The sequence below is a fragment of the Apodemus sylvaticus genome, chromosome 4, assembly GCF_947179515.1.
Source record: "Apodemus sylvaticus chromosome 4, mApoSyl1.1, whole genome shotgun sequence".
NCBI lineage: Eukaryota > Metazoa > Chordata > Mammalia > Rodentia > Muridae > Apodemus > Apodemus sylvaticus.
This window is the reverse complement of record NC_067475.1, coordinates 31,365,582-31,387,615: the sequence shown is the minus strand read 5'-3', so window position 1 is coordinate 31,387,615 and position 22,034 is coordinate 31,365,582. Positions and strand designations below refer to the sequence as shown.

The 22,034-nt window shown below is 49.6% G+C and overlaps 1 protein-coding gene across 1 annotated transcript in view; it reads right to left on the bottom strand.

Moving 5' to 3' along the window:
* Positions 1 to 4,875: 4,875 nt before the first annotated feature.
* Positions 4,876 to 22,034, bottom strand: part of Hadh (hydroxyacyl-CoA dehydrogenase) — a 42,025-nt gene continuing 24,866 nt past the window's right edge. Inside the window, exons 3-8 of the mRNA XM_052179238.1 lie at positions 21,729 to 21,886; positions 18,214 to 18,340; positions 14,191 to 14,280; positions 12,626 to 12,698; positions 6,615 to 6,731; positions 4,876 to 5,295 (exon numbers count right to left, since the gene is read on the bottom strand). Coding sequence (XP_052035198.1) covers positions 5,177 to 5,295; positions 6,615 to 6,731; positions 12,626 to 12,698; positions 14,191 to 14,280; positions 18,214 to 18,340; positions 21,729 to 21,886 — 684 coding nt within the window. The 3' untranslated portion in view covers positions 4,876 to 5,176. The remainder of the gene's footprint in view (positions 5,296 to 6,614; positions 6,732 to 12,625; positions 12,699 to 14,190; positions 14,281 to 18,213; positions 18,341 to 21,728; positions 21,887 to 22,034) is intronic.

Here is a 22,034-nt window from a genome sequence, read left to right as displayed (position 1 = left end):
TTCAAATATCCACCGTGAGGTCACGTGAAGAGGAGCAGCTGGCCTTCCAATGAAGCAGATGTGTGCAAACCCTAAAGGCCTACCAGCGACAGGACTGTGGCCCTGGGCAGGAGGTCTCTGCTGTCTTCTTTGGTCCTATTGTAAGCCTCTGGGTAGAGGGAAGAATCTCTCAGCCTGCCTAGTCACAGCTTTAAGAGGGAGGCCAAGGGCCCTCAAAACTGACAGATCCCAAATGAGGCAGGACAGTTCATCCACCCAAACCTCCCTACGTAGAAAACTCGGTTTTCTGGGTTTTCCTCCGGTTTTATTTTGTTTCAGCATCTCCACCTGCTAATTCTGAGTTGGTGGATGTTTCTGTGAGGCCAGCAAAGGCAGTTACTGGAGGTTTTCCCATAATGCCTGTTCACCCGAGAACGGGACATGACTTTGGCAAGACGTTCCAGCATGGGCACCTACAAAAATGAGGTTGAAGCATCTTACCAAGACCCAGAGACAGCATCTATGCCCCACAGTCCCCAGGGACCCCAAAGGCCTGAACCAGCACTCTGACCTGGAGGGTTTCCCCTCCACACATAGACTTCTGTGTGAAGCCATTACAGTGTCAAATCCCCCTAAAATATAAGTCAACATCAGCCTGAGTTAGTGTGGACACTAAGGACAATCCTGCTCTCCCCCCTGTTTAAATAGGCCTCCTGGGGTCTCACGCCCACAGTTCTGTCCCCATGAAACCCTAAGCAGCTCACCCAGTGTTATCTGAAAATTCAATAGGTGCGTGGGCACGAGAGACTGCTCAATGTTTACAAGCACCGGCTCTTCTTGCAGAAGGCCAGAGATTGATTCTGGGCACCACCAGGGTGACTCCCAAGCATCTGCGTATCCAGATGCAGGGTAATGATGCCTTCTTCCTCCCTCCGAAGGCACAGCACACTAGCAAAGCAGAGACACGTGTGGACAAGACACTCCCACACATACATAGAAAATTTTAAAGAAATAAAACCACAACACAGTAGGACAACGTTCATGTACTACCTCATGTGTGTGCATGTCTAGATGTTTGAGAAAGCTTCAACCTTTCCCTTGCGGTCTTAAACTGCGGAGTCTAGTCCCTGTAGGTAAAATGTAACTCATCTAAATGACAGCCGCTCCTTCTTCCTCCAGCCCTTCCCGGGTAGCTGTGGAAATCGAGTAGGAGCCAGGAGGCCCAGGAGCTCATTCCCTAAATATAAAGCACTCAGGGCTGTGGGGACCCAGTGGCTTCCTCTCCAGTGGGCCTCTCTGCTGGGTTCCATAGCTGCCTGCAGCTATTACGAAGTGGGTTGCTGGAACAGAAGCTGAGGGATGGATAGGGAAGGTGCGAAAAGAAATAAGGGCCAGGACAATGTTCACTGATCGAGGCCGGAAACTTTAATGGCACCAGACCTTTTAACAGTTTGGGCAAACCCTTCTCCCCAGACTCCGGGTTGAGTTCCTGTGGAAGTTGTCTAGCTTCTCTTGGAGGTCCTCATCTTGACTGCTCCGGCAGCTGGGTGGGTCACCTGCTTAATTCAGGAATTCCTAGACCTGGAGGAACAATGAACTTAACCTTCACTGAGCTTCTCCACCCTAGGATAAAAATTCTGCTTTAACCTACTTCCCTATTATGTCCAAACAGCAGATTCCAGCCCGAAGCCAGGGACTGTCCTTGACCAAAGTCAAACTCAAACCATGAGCATGACTGCCCATGGCTCTGTACACCTCTCTGCACTCATCAGGACATGCATTATCCTTTGCGATCTGACCATTAGCATCCCCAAGGAAAGGTTCCAATACAGTGTCCACCTTTCAAGATACATGGAGATGAGAACCCCTCTCTGGGTTACTCGGGCAACGTGAGGCTGAAGTCTACAAGCCATCTGGGTCCTCCCAAAGCCCAAGGCGTGAAGAGAACTAGCAACCCTCCAGAGCTATGACTGGTGGATGCAAATAAAGCCAGCGTCAGTGCCCTGGACAGCGCTCGCTAGCTTCAGTGGTGAAACCTTCCTTCTTTGTCATCTCAACAGCATGACTAAGAAAAGGTGACAAAACAGATAGGAAAAACCCTGTGATCATGATGACCACATGATCGTTAAAAAAAAAAAAAGGACACAACCAAATGGGTTCTTTCAAAGTATGGTGTTCTAGCTCAATTGGCAGAGTGTTTGTGAGGCACACATTATGTCCTGGGTTCGGTTCCCAGCACTCAAAGGGGGGCGGGGGCAGTAAGATCAAGGTTCAAGGTTATCCTATGGAGTCTGAGATCAGCTCGGGACACATGGGGCTCTGTCTCCAGGCAGGGGGATAACAGGGACCATAGCGATGATGCCATCGCTCAAATATTTTTAATTACTATTTATTTTTCCCCAATGCTCGTTAGCCAGAAAAATTTCCCCACGGAATTACAGCCACACCTTGTATTTTTAATAGACTTAGTTACTTAGGTTGAAATGTCACGGGGATTAAAATTAAGGTAAGACAAGGCAAAAGCCCATGTCGAGTGTAAGAACATCTTACGGCACCAGGGGCGATCACCACCAGCGTGTGCTGGTGTGGAAGTGGCCACTCAAATACGGGTTTTACTGTCTTCAGCTGCAACCAGCCCAATCTCAAACGAGTTCCTGGAAGCTGACCTCAGCCACATGTAACCATCTCAGAACTCAGTGACGAGTCCCTTCATAAAAGGTTTTGAGTGGCTTTGTGGGCTGGCCCACATCAGTCTGGAACTCACAATCATCCTGTCTCCACCTGCCAAGTTCAGGGATCACAGGCATGTGCCACCCCACACTTGGCTAATGCCAGCATTCCTCAGATTCAACACCTGCTTCCCCGTGACCTGCCGCTCCATCAATCAACAGTTCCCTAGAAACAGACCTCAAACCCAGTGCCAGCAAGTTAAACAATGTCTCCCCCTCTGCTGCTGTTATTAACAATAACAATAAATCTTACGGACATTAAAAGATAGATTTTGTTCTGTAGCATGTTTGCAAAATAATCAAAAATTTTCCTTTGAAATTTTCATTTCTGTCGGATGAATTAATGTCACCGAGGAGTTTTAGAAGGAACATGGTTTTTTGGTTTTGGTGTTTTTTGTTTTAACCTAAAATCTGGTATTGGCTTTCAGATGCTATAAAAGATTCATACTGCCATTACGAGGCAACTTTAGAGGCTGAGAACCAGGCTCGTCCCCACCAAGGGTGACCAAAAAGCAGGTAAGAAAGCTTAGGGATAGGAGTCCCACTAAGGCTGATTTTCAGGCAGAGCCACGGAAGGGCACAGGAGACCACGCCCCAAGTGCTAATTCCAGAAGAGGATAAGGTTCCAAATCCTTCCTGGTCCATCCCCCAGAACAGAATGCATAGGAAAGATATTATACAATGGCAAAGGAGCCAAGGGGCTGGCTGAGCCTTCTGAGCGTCTGGCCAGATCAACGTGCGTTTAAAAGGACCATCCAGAAACAGTGCTCTGTCCTCCTGACCCTGGGAGCCGAGGACAGGCGGGGCACTACCAAGTGCTCGCGCTCTCTTTCCTAAAACTTAACAGTTAAAGAAAGTGTCTGTCCCTTTTCAGGGTGAGTGCCCACATCCTCTGTAGACTCTGGTCAGAGGGTGACAAACTGAAGCCTGTGGGCCAGGGGTCACAGCAAAGGTTTAGAGCTGGCCTGAGACCAAGCTGTGAGGCCACAGGTGACCAAGGACAGTGGGGCAGACGCCCTGACACAGCTTCCCTCCGGGGACCAGGCACTACCTAAGAACAGCATCAGCCAGGTTCTGGTGTGCCGCTGGGCAGAAATGCACTAGGTGTGCGCGCATTTTCACACTGTCATACACTGAGAGCATTGAAAACATGTAAGTTCTCTTGTAGCATGTACAACATAGGAAAAAAGAAAAACAAAAATATCCTGATGGAACTATGACCTGCGTACGAAAACAAGTACCTGTTCTGGTGTCGAACTATCTGCAAGTTGAGATTTGACATTTTCCGATTCATTCTTTCGTCTTTATCCTCAAACATCTAGATCTAATCCGGAACCTGCTACTAAACATCTGATGACCTTGGACGCATCCCTTAAGCTCTCCGCTAATGAAGCCACTGGACCTCAGGGCTTCAGATGTCTTTCCAACTCCACATTCTATCATGGAAGACACTCTGTCAACCCAATGATTAAAAGAATCTTATGTTACGTTATTTGACTTTGTTGGCAAAGAAGAAACAGATGTTCTTAAAAACCGCTCTTTTGTGCCCTTATGACTATTTTACTGGTAAGAAATGTGGAAGGGGCAGGCACAGACACAGGCCCAGACCGGTCTCACACACATGCCCCCCACTTCTCCCGCCTGAGCTGTCGCTTCAGTACCAGCCAGAGGTCAGAGAGGTCGAGCCCGTGTTCACAATTACTTAAGCATTTTATGCTTTTAAGTTATGTAAGTTTATTTATTCCCATTCCAATGTTTACACATCAAAAGATTTCATTTTAGTAGAGTCAATTCATAGGTACTTCATAACACTGATTTCTCCTGAAGAAAGAAAGGGACAGACAGAGATGGTTAAGATCTCAATGGCCACAAAGACGGGCCTTTCCCCAAGAACCAAGCTCACAGGTAGAGCCCACCACTCTAGGAGTCTTGTTCTGATGAGGGGTAGAGAAAGAACATTTTCTGTCAGGCCCAGAATATAGGCTAAGGCTCGAGGCTGCAGGCTGCAAGTTACAGGCTGCAGGCCGCAAATGTTCCCGGGCAGGCGAGGCCTCGGGTGCTACCGGCTGCCGCCCTTAGAAGCGTCTATCTGTAGGCACGATGGCTCCTGCCCTGGGGTTCAACACCAACAAACACGGCGTACTCATTTTCAGAAGACACGAGTGCATGAGTCTAAGCAATGTTTTTTTTTTTTTACAAAAAGTAGCAAGGTTCAGAAAAAAAAAAGATGTTTGCTCCAAGGCACCAAGGGTATAATGAATGCTTTTCAGAAAAATTCACAGAGAACAGACTAAACTAGAGAATTAGAACTCAGTGGAGGCACCCCATTGCTGCAACCAGTCAAAAGATGACTTCAGAGAGACTGTGAGGAAGAGCCCACTGAGCAGCCCTCGGCAGGCCTCGAACCCCCACCCACAGTGCGCTCATCCTTGGCCCGTGGCTGGCTGGAGGTACTGCTGGGGGAAGCATCACTTGTATTTGTAAAATCCTTCTCCGGTCTTCCTGCCCAGCTTCTTCTGAGCCACCAGATTATTCATGGAAGGACTGGGCTGAAATAAGGGATTCTGTGGATCCATTTCGTGCCACCCTGTTGAGAGGAAGGACATAGGTTCACTTTGGTTCTGACATCCACAGGGCACGCCTTGGGGGCACAGAACCCATGCAGGCCTGCATGACAGAGTCATAAGGCAAACTTCATGGGGACAGCCAACACTGACCCTACAGTGGGCACGACACTAGTTGCCTGTGCTGCTAGGAGTCTAGCTCCATCGCGGGGCTCCTTGCAGGGGCAGTCCATCCAGGACTTCCTGCAAACCAAGGCCAACGACCCAAGAGCACAAATAGAAACTGGAAAGCTAGTTTTCCATAACCATGCTAAATACTGGGTTGTTCCCATAGGTATTTTGCAGTCTGATATAATTTCAGATTTTCTAAGTCAACTATAACCCTTTTCCTCTCCAATATTTAAAGGTTTTTGGTGAGATGCCAGGGAAGGATAATACATTCGACTTCAGAATTCCAGCATAATCATTATTTTTGCGCCGTCTTCAACACCATTATGCTTAGAAAACAATATCCGAATAGGTTGCTTTTAGTGGGGGTAACACACGTTGGCTCACGATGGTATGACACAGTGTACCGCTGTCAACATCCTGACTTTGGTTTTGCACTGTGGTTATTCAAGACACACCTATTGGAGGGGGAACTGAAGGGCGCATAGGGCCCGAGTTATACTAGAAACACCTACAGATCTAGAGCTGGATCCAAAGGAAAGGTTCAACACAGACACCCGGCTAAGCAGCCACAGGCCGCTCCGTTCCTTCTAGGCCGCCCATTAGCGTGACTCTCTAGCCTGCTGCTACGGCTGAACTCACTCTGCTCCCCAAAGACTGACATGCTGAAATCTTAATTCTCAGTGTAGCCACGTGGAAAAGGGTGGATCCTTCTTCAAGAGTTGGGGCCTGGAAAGGTACTCACTGGGCTCTACCCACACAAGGGGACTTATAATTTTCTCAGGGGTGGGCCAAATCTAGTGACTAGAGTACTATTGAGAGGGTAGACAGTTAGGAACCAGGGCCACCCTATACCTACACCGTAGACCCTTCTGTATTTGGCTGTTTTGCTTCTTAGCATCTCTGGCATGTTGTGACAAAGTCAGGAGCATCGTCTTGCCACTAGGAACATCTGTAGCTATCAGAACCAAGAGACACACAACTTTTTTTTTCCCTTTATAAAGTATCCCACCTCGGGCATTTGGTCACAGTAACACAAAATGGACTAGGTAAGACAGGATTTTGAAAAGTCTTAAGATTCATGTAATTGTTTCCTGATTGACATTACAACCTTTAGTTCTAAGAGACCAATTCGACCCCGTGGGGAAAGCAAAGAGAAGGATTTAAAGCCTACCATCTAAGATGAACTTTGTAGTGTCCAGTCCAACATAGTCAAGGAGCTCGAACGGACCCATGGGATACCCAGCGCCCAGCTTCATCGCCGTATCGATGTCTTCCTTAGACGCGTCGCCTGCAGAGACAAGGGCCCAGCATCCATCTCCAGCGCCTTCCTCCCGCTCTCTCCATCCCTAAGTCACCTCTAGAACTACCGGGATTTTATAGCACACACATTCAGAGAATGTCTAAAAGTCCATGTTCCTGGCATGGGTAAGATTTCTGTCTCAGATCACAAACCGCACCGGTCATAAGCTTTTCAAACCAACTGCAACAAATGAGGAACCTTCTAGACTCTGCCGCCCAGTTCCTGGAGTCAGCAGCCTGGCGCTGGGAGCACTGCCTCCATCGCAGCTGCAGATAGGCTAAGTCTAGAGTTCCTCACGGAAATGTCATTTAATCCTAGAGAGTGTTCCTTCATAAATGGGCTTCTTAATTATACACTCACACTCACATACAAACATATACACACACACTCACACATGTACACATGTAGTCACATATGCACATACACACATACAAATATAAGCACACATGTACACCCACATATATACATGCACACATAAAAACTCATACATGCTTAGGTTTCTGTTTATGTGTTGCATGTCTTTGTTTTTGTTTTGTTTTTTAATTTTCTGTTTTACAAAGGACCATTCTACTGGACCTATATTTACACAGTCGAGGCAGCTGCTCGAGGACAGTCCAGACAGACAGAGCCACCATGCAGACAGACAGACAGAGACACCATGCAGACAGACAGACAGAGCCACCATGCTCCGCTTGCTGCTTATTACTGAGAGCAGTATTCACACGTGTTTAAGCATTCATCTACAATGCCCAGTTCCTTCCTATTATTCTAAGATACTATACATACATACATACATACATACATACATACATACATACATCTTTAAGAAATTAGAATTAGAGGTCTCTAAGAACTCACACTTTTAATTTTAGGCAGTAAGAATGTAAGAAATAGTCACACGCACGAAGCTCACCAGGTGGCCTCACACCCCATTCTCCCTCCCGAGCCCCCGGCAGGGTGTGGCATCAAACCCATGGTCACAAACACGCTAAGCAAGGGTTCTGCCACTGAGCTGTTCTATCAATTATGTGCGGGGCACTAGGCACGTGCAATGAGACAAGGAAGAGCGGTCAAGCCACTGGTGACGTAACGGGGGTGGGAGGGGGAGGAGCAAACACTGCAGCATGGAAACCGGCACCCCTCCGCCCCTGAGGCCCAGGCTCTGAAGAGTGAAGAGAATCTCAGAGGCGCTGCAAGGGCTCCGTCGACAGACATGACGGCACATGCGCAGAGGTCATGAGCAGGTACACGTGGTACAGACAGGGCTGCGCACATGCATAGTTCAGGATGAGGCGACCTGTGCTGCTCCAGCTGCTCCAGATGTAACACCCTCACAGGCTCCTGCCCCAGCACTGCTTCCTACATGCCGTGGCCCAGGCCTGGAACGCTGAGCCTTCCTCCACCTTCAAGCCTTAGCCTCGTCCTCACTTCCAGGCCTTCTATTCAGACCGCTCCAATCAGAACCTCTCTCCCACGCCCCCACTCCACACTGCAGTGCTTGAAACAGTAGCGGCTAGGCCTGGGAACCGGGACACCATCATCCATGCCTGTCTCCACAGCTGTCAGAGCCTCACTGACAGCTCATTTAATCAGGCAGTGCCCCCTCAAAAGAAAGCACACGCCCAGGGGACAGAAATCTAACAGCCTCTAACTTCACCTAAAGCCATTTAATCAAACCCATAGTCAAGAGTCAAAGGCAAGACTGTAATTCCCAATTCAGACCCTCACTTGAGGGTTATTACTGCTTCCAAAATTATTGAACGGTATACAGCATTTTTTAAAAATCAGTATACAAAGTCAGCACAATTCTAAAAAAAAAACCAAACAAACCCAAAAATCTGTCTTAAGCAAATCAGAGTTAAGTAGGCAAAGAAAAAAAAAAAAAAACCCGACAGAAAAGCAACATATACAAGATGCTGACTACGAGGGAGTTACACAGGGCAAGGCTTAAACCTAAACTCCTGCAGTGCCCAGGCCTTGTCTGAGAACCTGGTGGCCCTTCCATTAAAAAAAAAAAAAGGCCACACAAAGCTCTGCATCACCGTCTCTGTCTCCCCTGAGTATGTGGCCCTTAACTTTACTCAGGACAATGAGGCGAAGCTTCCTTAGAAAACCCCAGACCGGCATGGCTGGAGGCCTGGGGCTAGAGTCAGAGGTCAGGGACCCGTTCTCTGGCTCTCTGGCACCACCTGCCGGCCAGGATCAGCATTACCAACAGAAGCTCCAGCTCCAAGGACCAGCAAAGAGAGGAGTCCTGCCAGACAGACGTCCTTCCTTGACAGATGGCTGAATCCCCACTCTGGAGTGAGAAGTTGGGGACATGTAGACCAGGACTCTGGCCATGCCCCAGAAAAGACGACGCTGGAGAAGTCAGATGTCTCGCTATAGGGAAGGGAGGCCAACGGCTGTAGGGAGAGCTATCGGAGAAAGCAATGACAGATTGTACACAGTTTAGACCCCAGGGACAGCAAGTAGGGCTCTACGGGAAAGATGGAATGACAAACGTTCAGGCGATGGTGGAGTCTGAGGGTGAGGAGGAAGAGCTCCCAGCCATGGCTTGTACACAAGTTACCGGGGAACTGCTCTACTTAAGTTCAGTCAGGGTAAGAAGGGAGATTAGCGGCCAGCACTTTGTATGCGTGCTTAGGACTCCTTACAGCGACTCGAAGCTTACGTTCATGACATCCCAGCCTACTACAGCACAACCTTCCTAAGGAGAGCTCACCACCTTTCGGAGCCGAGTGAGCTCACGCCACGGACAGCAGCCTGGGAACAAGCCCACACCACTCTGCCCCCACCCAGAGCTGGGACTCTACTGTACCCATCAGTCTGAAGCAATGAAGCAAGAGACAGCACACGGCTGTGAAAGGCACAGTGAAGGCCTACCGCAGGAGGCTGTCAGAGGTCAGAAACACAGTGAGCCTCCATGACTCTGTCTGCACAGGGTGAGAGGTGTGGTGGGCACTCACGGTATTCGTCAGCTGCTCAGTTCTCTGAACCCTTGCCTAATCAGTCTCCCAGACAGCCTTCCACCATCAGACGGCTCTACCATCAAAACAGCATTTACCAACCTGCAGGGACGGGGACATGCACGTGTGCGCATGCACACACACACACACACACACACACACACACACACAGTACGTCAATAGCACATGACAGAAAAATTCCCCCCAAAGAAGCTAGGAAACAAAGCCAGAGCACCAGCAGAGGCAAGGCCCCAGCCGGGAACATGGACAGACACAGGGAGAAGTGTCTCCTCCTCTTCCTCAGCAAGCATGGGGTGGGAGACAGACCTGAGAAAGCATTGTAATAACCAGGACAGCTAGGTGGCCGAGACTCAGTATGGTGGCCCGGTAGGAGGAGGCGGGGCTGTGAGAGAAGAGGACCGGTGTCCTCAGTCAGGGATCAAAGGTCACAGATGGCAGCCAAGAGTGGGGTCATCTAAAGGCTTCCACAAACACGCAGAGCCTGGCGTGGGCACAGCCTGGTGTAGGCACAGCCCGGCGTGGGCACTCGTCTAAGCGCTCCTCCGAGTTGGCCAACTGAGTACCAAAGTGGCAAAGGGACATTATAAGAGGACATCAGGCTGGAGTCTGGACCACAGTGTAAGATGCTACACACATACCCACGCGGCACTTAGCAACTCCAGGACAGACAGACGTGCTGAGACAGGATCCAGACAGCTACAGCGAGAAAGGCCACAGCACCAGCGATGACAGGCCACCCAGAGAAACAACGAGAGCAAACTGAAAGCATCCCCTGGAGCCAGGTCCTGCCTTTCCTGAGGCAACACAGAAGGTTTGTGCCAAGGTAGTAATGCCAAGGGGCAGCGGACATGAAGAAGTGGTTTTCAACTTAGCACCAGATACTTGGCACTAGGGAGCCGTATCAAAGGACAGGGTGCTTCAGAGAGAAAGCCGCCATGAAGCGGGGCTACATTCTGAAATATTACATTTAGAAGAGGGAGGGAGGGAGGAGCAGAGGGAGGGAGAGGCAGAGACAGACAGACAGACAGACAGACAGACACACACACACACACACACACACACACACACACACACACACACACAGAGAGAGAGAGAGAGAGAGAGAACCTAAATGGTTTTCAAGGTAGGCCAAAATGCCACAGACTTTCTCTGAGGTGAATTGGGCACATTTGTTGAAGATAAACACAGAGGTGTTGGTTTATCTTGGGGCAGAAGTAGGCACCTGCTTCCTTAAGCACGGAGGCCAGCTCGCTCGCTGTTTAAAGCCGGGTTGGAGGAGGCAAGTGTGCTTTCATCTGCAGGGCAGAGTTGGTGCAAATGCCCTGTTTGGAAACCGATATTCTTTTTTGTTTTGTTTTTTTTTCGAGACAGGGTTTCTCTGTGTAGCCCTGGCTGTCCTGGAACTCACTCTGTAGACCAGGCTGGCCTCGAACTCAGAAATCTGCCTGCCTCTGCCTCCCAGAGTGCTGGGATTAAAGGCCTGCACCTCCTCAGCATTCTTGAGCATATTTGTAAACGAAGTCATTCACATCGACCGCAGTGACTGCATTTATGGGGTCCCTGCGGCTTGTGTGCCTTCAGAGTAGACTTCATACCCGCCCCCCAAACAGGGAGAGTCAGGCAGGGAGAGTGCACCCATCCTCACATGCCACGGACAATGTCCTGAGAGTCCTGTTTCTACAGTCATCAAGGTCATTCTCTGTGGACCTTCGAAGGGGATATTGTAGGGCCAGGCAGATAGCTCAGCAGGTAGAGGAACATCTCAAGCAAGCCTGGAGACCCGGGTTTGACCCTCAGAATCTTCACAAAGATAGACAAGAACTGATCCCAGAAAGCTGTCTTCTCATCTCCACACATGCGCCATGACAGAATATACAGGTGTGTACGAGAGACATGCATGCTTTCGAGCATGCACACACTTGAGTGCACACACACTCACACACACAATATACACATGCACCTATGTACATGAACACGTATATACACATGTACACACACAATACACACATGCACATACGCACACGCACATGTACACACATGTGCACACACATGCACACAATACACACATACACTTATGTACAATACGTGCACACACAGATGTGTACACATACACAGGAGCACATACACATAAACACATACACATGCACACATGCACAAATAATTTTTTTTTAAAGAGGAGTACATTTCAGATGACGAGGTGTAAACCAGTGCTTCCTGATTTTTTTTCTGATCAGGACCACACCTTACCATGTATTATCCCCGACATTGATGTCCCATCTCCTGGTCATTTTTCCATTACTATTTATTCTGAAAGCAGGGAACCCTTACTACTTGTAGGTAGGTGTGTGTGTGTGTGTGTGTGTGTGTGTGTGCGCTTGCGTGCGTGCACAAGCTGAGAAGAGGATCTTAGATCCCCTGGGGCTGGAGTCACAGGTAGGTGTGAGCTGCCCGACAGGAATGCTGGGAAGAGCACATCTCAACAGCTGCATCACCTCCCCCACACAGCAAGCTTTTAACTAATGGCAGAGGTCCAGGGCTGGAGATCTGCACCACCGATGAAGCTGTGGTAGCCTGGACGATAGCAGAGGCTCACAGGGAGGGCTGGGGCCCTGGGGACCCAATGACAAAGGTCCTAAGGCCAGGGCAGAGCTGAGCTTAGTCCTGCAGAGACCCCTTCCCAGGCTCTGCACAGCCCACACCTCCCGTGCACAGCCCACGCCTCCCGTGCACAGCCCACGCCTCCCGTGCACAGCCCACGCCTCCCGTGCACAGCCCACACCTCCCGTGCACAGCCCACACCTCCCGTGCACAGCCCACGCCTCCCGTGCACAGCCCACGCCTCCCGTGCACAGCCCGAGAGCTGCAGGCCTTTGCCCGGCCCAGGATAGGCACCTCGCTCGTGCAGTCTGATGGCTTCTATGAGGTATGGCACCAAGAGACGGTTCACGATAAATCCAGGAGTGTCCTGTTGCAGAGGAGACAGAGACAAGCTTGACCTTTTCTTCATCGAGCTTGACCTTTTCTTCAGTATGGAGCACTCCTTTCTACCCCGCTTCCGCTGCCAGGCTCCTGTCATCCACATCTTTGAAATGTGCTGTGACGTTCCTTACCCTGTCTTGTAAGGCATCTTCCCTTCCCTACCCCCCACGCCCCTCTCAGGAGTCCCTCCAGTCTTACGCACCCCTCCAAAACCCAGGAGCCACCCCTGGGACATCTCAGTGTATCTCAGAGCTAACCCAACCGTCAACCACACAGACTGACCACCATGGCAACAGGGCCCAAAAGGCCCTTCACTGCGTCACGCCTGCCACTGTCTCCACAGGGCAGCGATGCCCAGCGCTTCTAGCCTGACCTCACAGCCTGTCTGTGCTCGAGAGCACAGCACTGTCCAGAGTTTGAGAAATAAGTCATCGTCATCGACTTTTTTTTGGCCATGATAGGTCACTGTTGTGGTTGATGTCACCTGTTTGCTTTCTAAAATATTCTGAAGTTTGAATTCAGTATTATGCTCAATCTCCAAAAATAAACAAACAAACAAAACCAACAAAACAAATCAAAAACCAAAGCGTAGCTTTCATTTATTCTCTAAACAAGCCATCTGGCAGTAGAAGGCCCAGTAGCTAAGGAGAGCTGACTCACACCAGGAAGGTAGTCTTCTTTAAAAAAGAAAAGAAAACAAAACAAAACCCACCTAGTTTTGTTCTTTTCAGTCACCTGAATATTTGAGTTTAGTCACACCAGTGAGTTGTTACGCATGTGTTCTCCTACTGATTCTCTATTAAGGTAGAAAATAGTAATCGTAAGAAGGTAGTGGCTGGAGTCGGGGATGGGCAGAAGTGCACAAAGTTGGTGTTCTCCTGCTCATTCATCAGAGCATCAGAACCTCCAGCAGCAACTTTAGGGCTAAGGTGGTCTTATTGGAGAACAGAAGAAGCTCTGTGTGCGATGCCCTGAGTTAGCCTCTCTGGGTTTGTTACTCAAGCTTTTGAGGAGGGATTTCCAGATAATATCTGCACGGCCACAAACAGCAAGGATAAGATATGCTTCTGTAACAAACAGTATATATAGCTATATACTGTGTAATGAAACATCTCTGTTAGGGACAGAGGGCATCTCTCTACCTGCAGCTCAGGAGAAAGAGTTCACAGCCACCCTAAGGCTGTACAGCGGTAACATGTTTCAGATACAGCAAGGGGAGCTACAGTGTCTCCAATTGTTTGCAGCAGGACACACCCAACTCTGTGTAGTCCATTACTTGAAAAATACACTGTAGCATTACTGCTTGATGTGTTTATTAGAGCACACTTTTCATCAGCTCAACTGATGCTGGCATCAGCCCCTGATGCTCTAGAGTTGCAAGCCAAGTAACACTTCACCTGCCCCACCTTCATCGTTACCTGCCTTGGGTATTTTACTATAGTAACGGAAAACAGACCCAAACATTACCCACACTTTACCTTGCAAGAGACAGGATGCTTTCCTAAGGTTTTACAAAAGTCGACCAGAGATTCAAATGTCTTCTGGCTGGTCATTGGTGTTTTAATGACCTGGAAATGCAAAGAAGGGATCGTGACTGGAGGGAAGAGAGAGGCAGAATAGTTCAAGGAAATGGAGTCAAAGGCTCTACGCAAAAAAAAAAAAAAAAAAAAAAAAAAAAAAAAGTCTTTGGTTTTAGCACAGTAGGTGTCTCAAGCCAGAAGCGAAGTGTTGCAAGACACTGGAGTCTGTAGAATGCACAAACACAGGGTTTAAATTCATTTACTGGTATGCATTGCTGGGTGGGTGTGGTATGGGAGTCTTCCGGGCATTTCAGTGGTCCAGATGTCTCAGAGGCCAATCCTAGCTGGACCACTCACTGCCCTTACAGGCATGGACACTGGGAATGTTTCGTGAAACTGAAGTGACATTAAAACCACTCTGTCCACATCAAGGAGCTGAGCAAAGACAGACTAGGGGTACTGTGCCCAGGATGGCGCTTAGTGGAAGAAGAGCCCAGGAAACACCAGCTCTGCTTCCTGTCATTGTTAATGGAAGCTCGTGCAGCGTGTGTGTGGGGGGGGAGGGGCTGGTCTTGGGGAGAATGGGGGGAAACTGTTCTTAAAGTTCTCTGCACGGAGCCCACCTCTGCTGCAGATGGGGGGGGGTGATGTTCCTCAGTCACAGCCCTCTGGATTCCTAGTTGAGTGCCCATCTCACCGTGCCACCTGCTCCCACACAGATGCCCCCACTCTCAGGCCCCTCAAGGCACCTCGGAGTGGGTTCCTTGGAGAGGAATGCTTTCATTTTTTGCCAGCAGGACCCAGGCGGTCCCCCAGTTGGAACTGCCACTTGAGTTGACAGCCCTCCCGACCATCCCTTCAGTGCACACAGGGCACAGCCGCTACCCAACTGGAATCTAGAAGAGGTGGCACCAAGTACAACCCTGGAATTATAGATCTTGGAGACATGTTGGAAGCTATTTGGCTAAATAGAGAGCCCAGGGCGAATTACACGCACCACGTATGTACACGTATGTACGCAAAGATTTTAAGCGGTAGTCATGAACATCAACTAATCATAATGAGGAGGCCGAGCTTCTACAGCAGACTGTCACCAGTGTCGCCATCCCTTCCGTGAGATGAGGAACTAGGAAATCCCCTGTATAAGAAGATGAGCTAGGTCTGTATGGGGAAGAAAGGAAAGATATGAAAAGCCAAGGCGAGGTCACAGCACAGCAGGGGCGGGGGTAACCATTGCAGGGAGCAGGTCGGTGCAAACAGAAACAAACCTAAAGGACAGATAGATAGATATGAGGAATACAGAACTATAGTGACAATTTTGAAATCCTGTTTCTCTAAAAAACACAGGAATGGAAGGAAGGAAGGAAGGAAGGAAGGAAGGAAGGAAGGAAGAAAGAAAGAAAGAAAGAAAGAAAGAAAGAAAGAAAGAAAGAAAGAAAGAAAGAAAGAAAGAAAAGAAAGAAAGAGAATTTTCATTTTAATCCAGGTGTGGGGATACGGGGCAGCTTCCAACCAGCTTCAGCTGCTGACTCTGATTTGCCTCATGCTCTAGTCAAGGCGCGGTTTCGCCAGCTACAGATCATTTCTGCAATTGTGTGACATTTGGAAATCTGGGAACTTTTCAGGGGTATAAATGGTAGGGCCCCGAGAGGTGTTGGTGGTTGTTGGTCACTCAGGAAGGTTGGTTGTGGTTTGTTAGTAGTTGTGTTCGAAGAAGAAAGAAAAGGAAAGACAGAGTTAGACTCAGGGATCTTTATCTCTCCCCGCCATCCTTCCTTTTCTCCTACCTAGTGATGGGGGTGAATGGGGGGCGGGGCAGAGGGAATAAAGGGTGGGAAAAAGAAGAACCCACAAAATAGCAAAGACCGGCTACACAGATTGGACCAGAAACTGCATGAACAGTGACCTTCAAATTGTTCTGAAGGAGGCGGCAAAGGCCTGTGTCAGATCCACAGCCGGACCAAGGCTGCCGACCTCAGATCTTCAAGGTGTAGGCTTAAAGGACCTCAGTGTCTGAGGACCAAGAGTTTTTTAAGTAGGAGGGATGCATAAACATTCTTTCATTCGACAAAGGACAACACGTGACAAATAATCTATAGACCCAAAGCAAGTCTCGACTCCAGGGTAGGGAAGGACTCCTGGGCTCATGGAGTTTATTTTGGTGCTCAGCGCCAGCAGCACACACACACACACACACACACACACACACACACACACACAAATCCCAGCCCGGAGGGAGGAGCTAGCCTGGGGGGGGTGGCTGGGCAGGAAGTCCCACCCCTAGCTGAGGGGCAGCCCTCCCCCCCCATAAAGTCAATTATGCTCCAGTGGGAAGCCACACACCCAAGAGTATATGGGTTTCATTTACTCAAAGGTGGACACACATCAGGAGGACAGGAAAGGGGGCTGGGCCTGGAAGGGGTTGTGTGTGTGTGTGTGTGTGTGTGTTTGAGACAGTGGAATAGGATCAAAACGCATCACCAGAGAACTAATAACAATTAATAAAAACCTATAAACACTCAATAGAATCGACCACTTTAGGAAAGCATTTTCTAGAAAGTGATACCATCTGCTAAGCGTCTGTTAACCAATACGCTGCATTTCTCAAGAAGACGGAAGTCGAAACTGTTCTCGCTGTTCTCCACAGCTCTACAGAATGAGGACTGTGCTCAGAACGCAGATATGCGTTCCCGGGTAGGTAAAGCGGCCAAGAATCACTAAGGGCTGAAATGAACGAACTGCATCGTCTCCGCCCAGGACCCTTCTCACTGTTCAGCTCCTGTATAAATAGCTAATTTATGTGTACAGGTGTTTTGCCTGCCCGTATGCCTGGCCCACACAAGCCAAAGACACGGTGGCAGCAACTGTCGTGGGAGTGATGGGAACTGAACCCGGGTCCTTTGGAAGAGCCGCCAGTGCTCCTAACCACTGAGCCATCTCTCCAGCCCATTTTCTACTTCTTTAATAGCAGCCTAGAAGGCCAGGGGAACAAGGTCACAGGACAGGAAAATTCCCGCTGCAGAAAGGTTGGATCTGCCACTTGAGAAAAAGTGGATATAAACAGGCTGGAACGGATAAAACACACGTATGGTGGGGGGAGGGGGCAGTGTGGGGGACAGAAGGCAAAGGGCTGGCGGAGCAGGCAGCCAAAAACAAGTCCCAGAGAGGCCCCAGCCAGTGTCTGGAGGTTTGCCTGGCTCCACGGGGCAGCGTCCCCCACACTTCGCACGGCAATAACTCCACAGCCTCAGACCAAATGTTGATTTAATGACACTCTCGCCCAGAGACCCTCTAATTAACCCCTATAAAGGGCAGGCTGCCACATGTCAAGTGCAAATTGCCTATCCTGACTCCATCTCCCTCTGCTGAGTGAGTTTCCCAGCAACTGAGCAGAAGCAGCAAACAGGAAGGCTGGTAGGCCCTGCCTGGCCCTTCCCTCTGCCACTCGCTGAGGTCAGTCAGTCAGTCAGCTCAAGGCTGCAGGAAGCTGCTTTTAATAGCTCAGGTCCCAGCATGGCGCTGTGCCTCTCTGAGATGGTACTGAAGGACTTGCTGCCCCGGAGCAGAAGTCACACCAGGAGTGACCGACAAGCTAGAACCCCAGGTCAGAGAAGAACCGCACATCTCCAGCCTGGAGCAGGCTGAGCTCCGCGAGACGGTATGGAGGTATATGGGTCTCCCCATGTTCTCTCTCATCATGTCAGTGACCCCGTGTTCCTCCCAGTCTGAGGTCCCTGTCAGCACTGCCACTGGCCTTGACACAAGCAAGTCATTGAGCAAGACAGGCACATAAAGAAACAAAGTAGAGGAACCTTCTGAGAGGTGAGCTGGTATTTCTTTCTTTGAAGAGGACAACTGAGACACGAGAAATACAAAGGGTTTTTTTGTTTTGTTTTGTTTTGTTTTTGTTTTTTGTTTTTTTTTTCCCGTATCGACAGTCCAAGTTCTGCATAAGTTTCATGCGACACAAGGGTTACTGACCTCCACGAGCTTCATCATGGGGACGGGGTTGAAAAAGTGGAGGCCAGCGAACTGGTCTTGTCTGGTGGTGGCATTGGCTATGCTCGTGATCTGCAAAGAAGACGTGTTGCTGGCAAAGATGGTATGTCTGTGGAGAGAGGACAGGGTGGAGAGTCACAATGATTCGCACGTGGGCCCACGGTCTGCACCACGGTGCTGGATCATCCCTGTGCGTGAGGCAGCTACACGCTGTGCATGCTCAGGGAGGCAGAAACGCCACTCCCCGCCCCACCCCACATCCCGAAGAGAAAGGCAGTCAGTCAGAAGGCTGAAACCAAGCAATTGTGGTTTTTATTTAAATCTCCACATCTTAAGTTACCAGCTCCCAAAGCATAATTAGGCTCTCCTGAATTTTTAGTTCTCTCATCTACACGTGTTAGTTAATTTTCACGCTATGCGAAGGGAAGAGGAGATAGCTGTTGGTGAGGAGACTACCAGATGCAGCACAATGGATCGGACGCCTGAAATTGTAAACAATCCTCAGGGTAAACGGGCTGAGTCCCCAGGAGCACGGGATAGTTCTCCCTCTAGTGCAGAGCTCTAACTTGGTCATTAGACAAGGAAATGAAAACACAAGCTTTGAACATGGCCGAAAGGGAAGCTTAGTCTCACAGACAACTCACACACACACACACACACACACACACACACACACACACACACACACACACACACATACATATTCACAGATCTCTGCTTACAGGCTATCCTGAAAAAGCACTTCTGTCTTATTTTGTGTGTACAGAACCTTAACTTATCAACTTACAAATCTCATACTGTCAGAGACCAAATCTAATTCCTTTCTTAAAATTTCATTTGTTAAAACCAGAATGAAGCGAGAGTGCCAAAGGCACCAAGGCAAATCCCGTTCCTACAGCGCCACCTTGTGGATAACTAACAAACCAGCAGGACGCCCTTGAGCACAGTTGGATTTGGTCCTAGGACCCAAGGGGCAGTGGCCTGTACTGACTGTATTCTCTATGGAGTTCCTCACCAGAGTTAGGGGGCAGGCAGCAAGAAACCAGCTGGGGCAAAGAGAAATCAGTAACTTGGAAAGGAATGAAGCCCACGACTGTCCGAATACACATGCACACCCAGCACATGGGTGGCTGAGGTAGAAGGATCATGGGTTGCAGGCTGTCACCTTGAACTACAGAAGAGGACAGTCTTTGGCGAGTGTGTGTAGACTAAGTGGGTAGGTAGATAAGGGATGGAGGTCTCTGAGGCCTTTCACGGCACTAGGAGATCCACTTTTCTCAACTTCTGAGGCAGGCTTTTTTAAAAAGCCAAGGTAGCAACTGGGAATGCATTTTCTACCTCAAGACCCTTAAATCACAGGTTGTAAATCTTAGGACATTCCAAGGTCAGACAGAGAAGAACTGGTCAGACTGGCCTAGCCTCCTGACTGCCCTTCCCCCACCCTCTCCTTACTCTCTGGGGACTCCAGGGGGCAGTCTGACCGCTCACTGCCAGTAGGTGACCTCACATCAAGGCCAAACTGCTTAAGAACTGTGAAGGTCAACTTTCTGTAGACTGGCCCAGGTTTGATTGCCTTACCAGGCTCTGGGCTGACTTGAGAGACAAATCCCAGTACCAGAGGTGTCTTCTTTGTCGCATTTCTGAAGCGCTAAATGCACACAATCAGCAGAGTGCCATACAGGAGACCAGAAGAACGCAGGGCCTTCCAGCCACCAGGACACACACCTGAGGGCTTACATCACCGTAAGCTGATGTGCAAGTGTTTCCTTCAGCCGCAGGTCACCAGTGCTTCCCTGAGAATTATTTCTGCTCATAACTTTACTCCATTCAGAGCTAACCAAAAACTGTGGCCAGGTAGACCAGGGGTCCTAGACACATCATGTGGGCATATGCACAGGCCAGTGAACTGGCCAGTCACCATAACGGCCAAAAGCTAAGAGTCAAAACAGTAAGAGGTGGTCCTAGACTGTGACAGCACAGTGTTACCCACATACAATCTTACAAGCCTGGCAACTCCTCCATGAACCTGACGTGGCCGTCTTTCCTGCTTTCCTCCCCAGGAAGCCAGGTGAAGATTCAGGGTTCAGTGAATGCCCTCAAGAGGGTTGTAGTTAAACCCAAATAAAATTGAAAACAGAGAGGTGTTAACAATGGCACAAAGGTGTTCTGCCTGCAATCAAACCGTTCTGTCTGGCCCACTCTGAACTCCTAGCATTTATTTAAGCATTTTTTTTCTGTGCCAATGACTGCAGGAAATACACAGGTGTGACACTGGACAGATCTTCCATTTAGCCATGGGCGGTTATACCCCTCACGTGGACAAGGATCAGAGGAAGAAACCCAGTAGTTCTTCTGCAAAGAGGCTATGGAGGTCTCTGGGTCTAGGGAGTCAAGGAGCTGCGGAGGCAGCCAAGAGCAAGAGTGGGGTTGGGGCGTGTCCAAACCCTGGGACGCTCATCCTGGGACTGGCAGGGGTGGGATCACTCCTCTCCTATGTCAGGCCTGTGTGTGTTCCAGTGCACATAGCCCTGTGCCCTCCCGGAGGTCCCATAGCCCAGTAGCCAGGTTAAACTTCCTCTTGCCTTATAAGGTCATGTCCAGCAGCATCTGGAATTCCTCCTAATGTAAATGAGGCATTCCTGGAGTTCTGGCCCAGGCCAATGATGTAGACTCACCCCAAACAAAAGTGGCTCCCCACTCCCCAAAGGCTTTTTTGTTGTTGTTTTTTCAAGACAGGGTTTCTATGTATAGCCCTGGCTGTCCAGGAACTCACTCTGCAAACCAGGCTGGCCTCGAATTCAAAAATCCGCCTGCCTCTGCCTCCGAGAGTGCTGGGATTACAGGAGTGGCCACCCCCCCACCCCCCCCCCCCGGCCCCAAAGGCTTAAGTAGCCTTGGTTCCCCACATTAAATGAGCTGTCTCACGGAAGGTGCCTTCAAGAGAGTCTGTTCTCACTGTGCCCTCCTCTGCCTCAGGTCTCTGTTGCTCCTGACGAACCTGCCTGCCTCTCAGGATCCAAAATGGCAGAGGTTTGAATGAAAATAGCCCCTATACACTCATAGAGAGTGGGCCGCTGGGGGTGTGGCCTTATTGGAGTAGGTGTGGCCTTAGAGGAGGAGGTATGCTAAAGCCCACTTGGAGGGGTGGGCTTTGAAGTTTTAAATGGTCAAGCCAGGCCTAGTGGCTCCCTCTTCCTGCTGTCTGAAGATTCTGATATAGAGCCTTTAGGAACCTCTGCAGCACACAGCCTGTGTGCACCACGCTTCCCACCATGATGATAATGGACCAAGCCCCTGAACTGCAAGCCAGCCCCAGTTTAAAAGTTTCCTTTATAAGAGTTATCATGGCCATGGTGTCTCTTCACAACAACAGAAGCCCTAACTAAGACAGAGGTGTTAGGTAGCAGAGATGTGGGCCTACTGTCAGGAAGGGAAGCTCAAGAGACAGAGAAGGAGCTTTCTTTCAGAAGTCAACCCAAAAAAATCCAGCTACATACTCAGCTGCGAACTTGTCCAGCCTCTGGAAGAGCTCATTCTTCAATTTCAGGTTCTCCACAACGGCCTCCACCACCAGGTCTGTGCTGTGCACCACAGACGCTGCGTCAGTGCTGGTTGAAAGGCAGCTCATGGTCTTCTCCACAAACTCATCCCCAGCCTGGGCAGACAACAAGGAGGAGAGAGTGTTCAGTGGGCCCTGCAGGCAAGGGGACAGCCCCTGAGGAGTCAGGCGTGAGGCCCAAGAGACCGACAGACCCCCGACCCAACAGAAGTCACTTGGAACTGAGACAGGAAATCTCCCAACC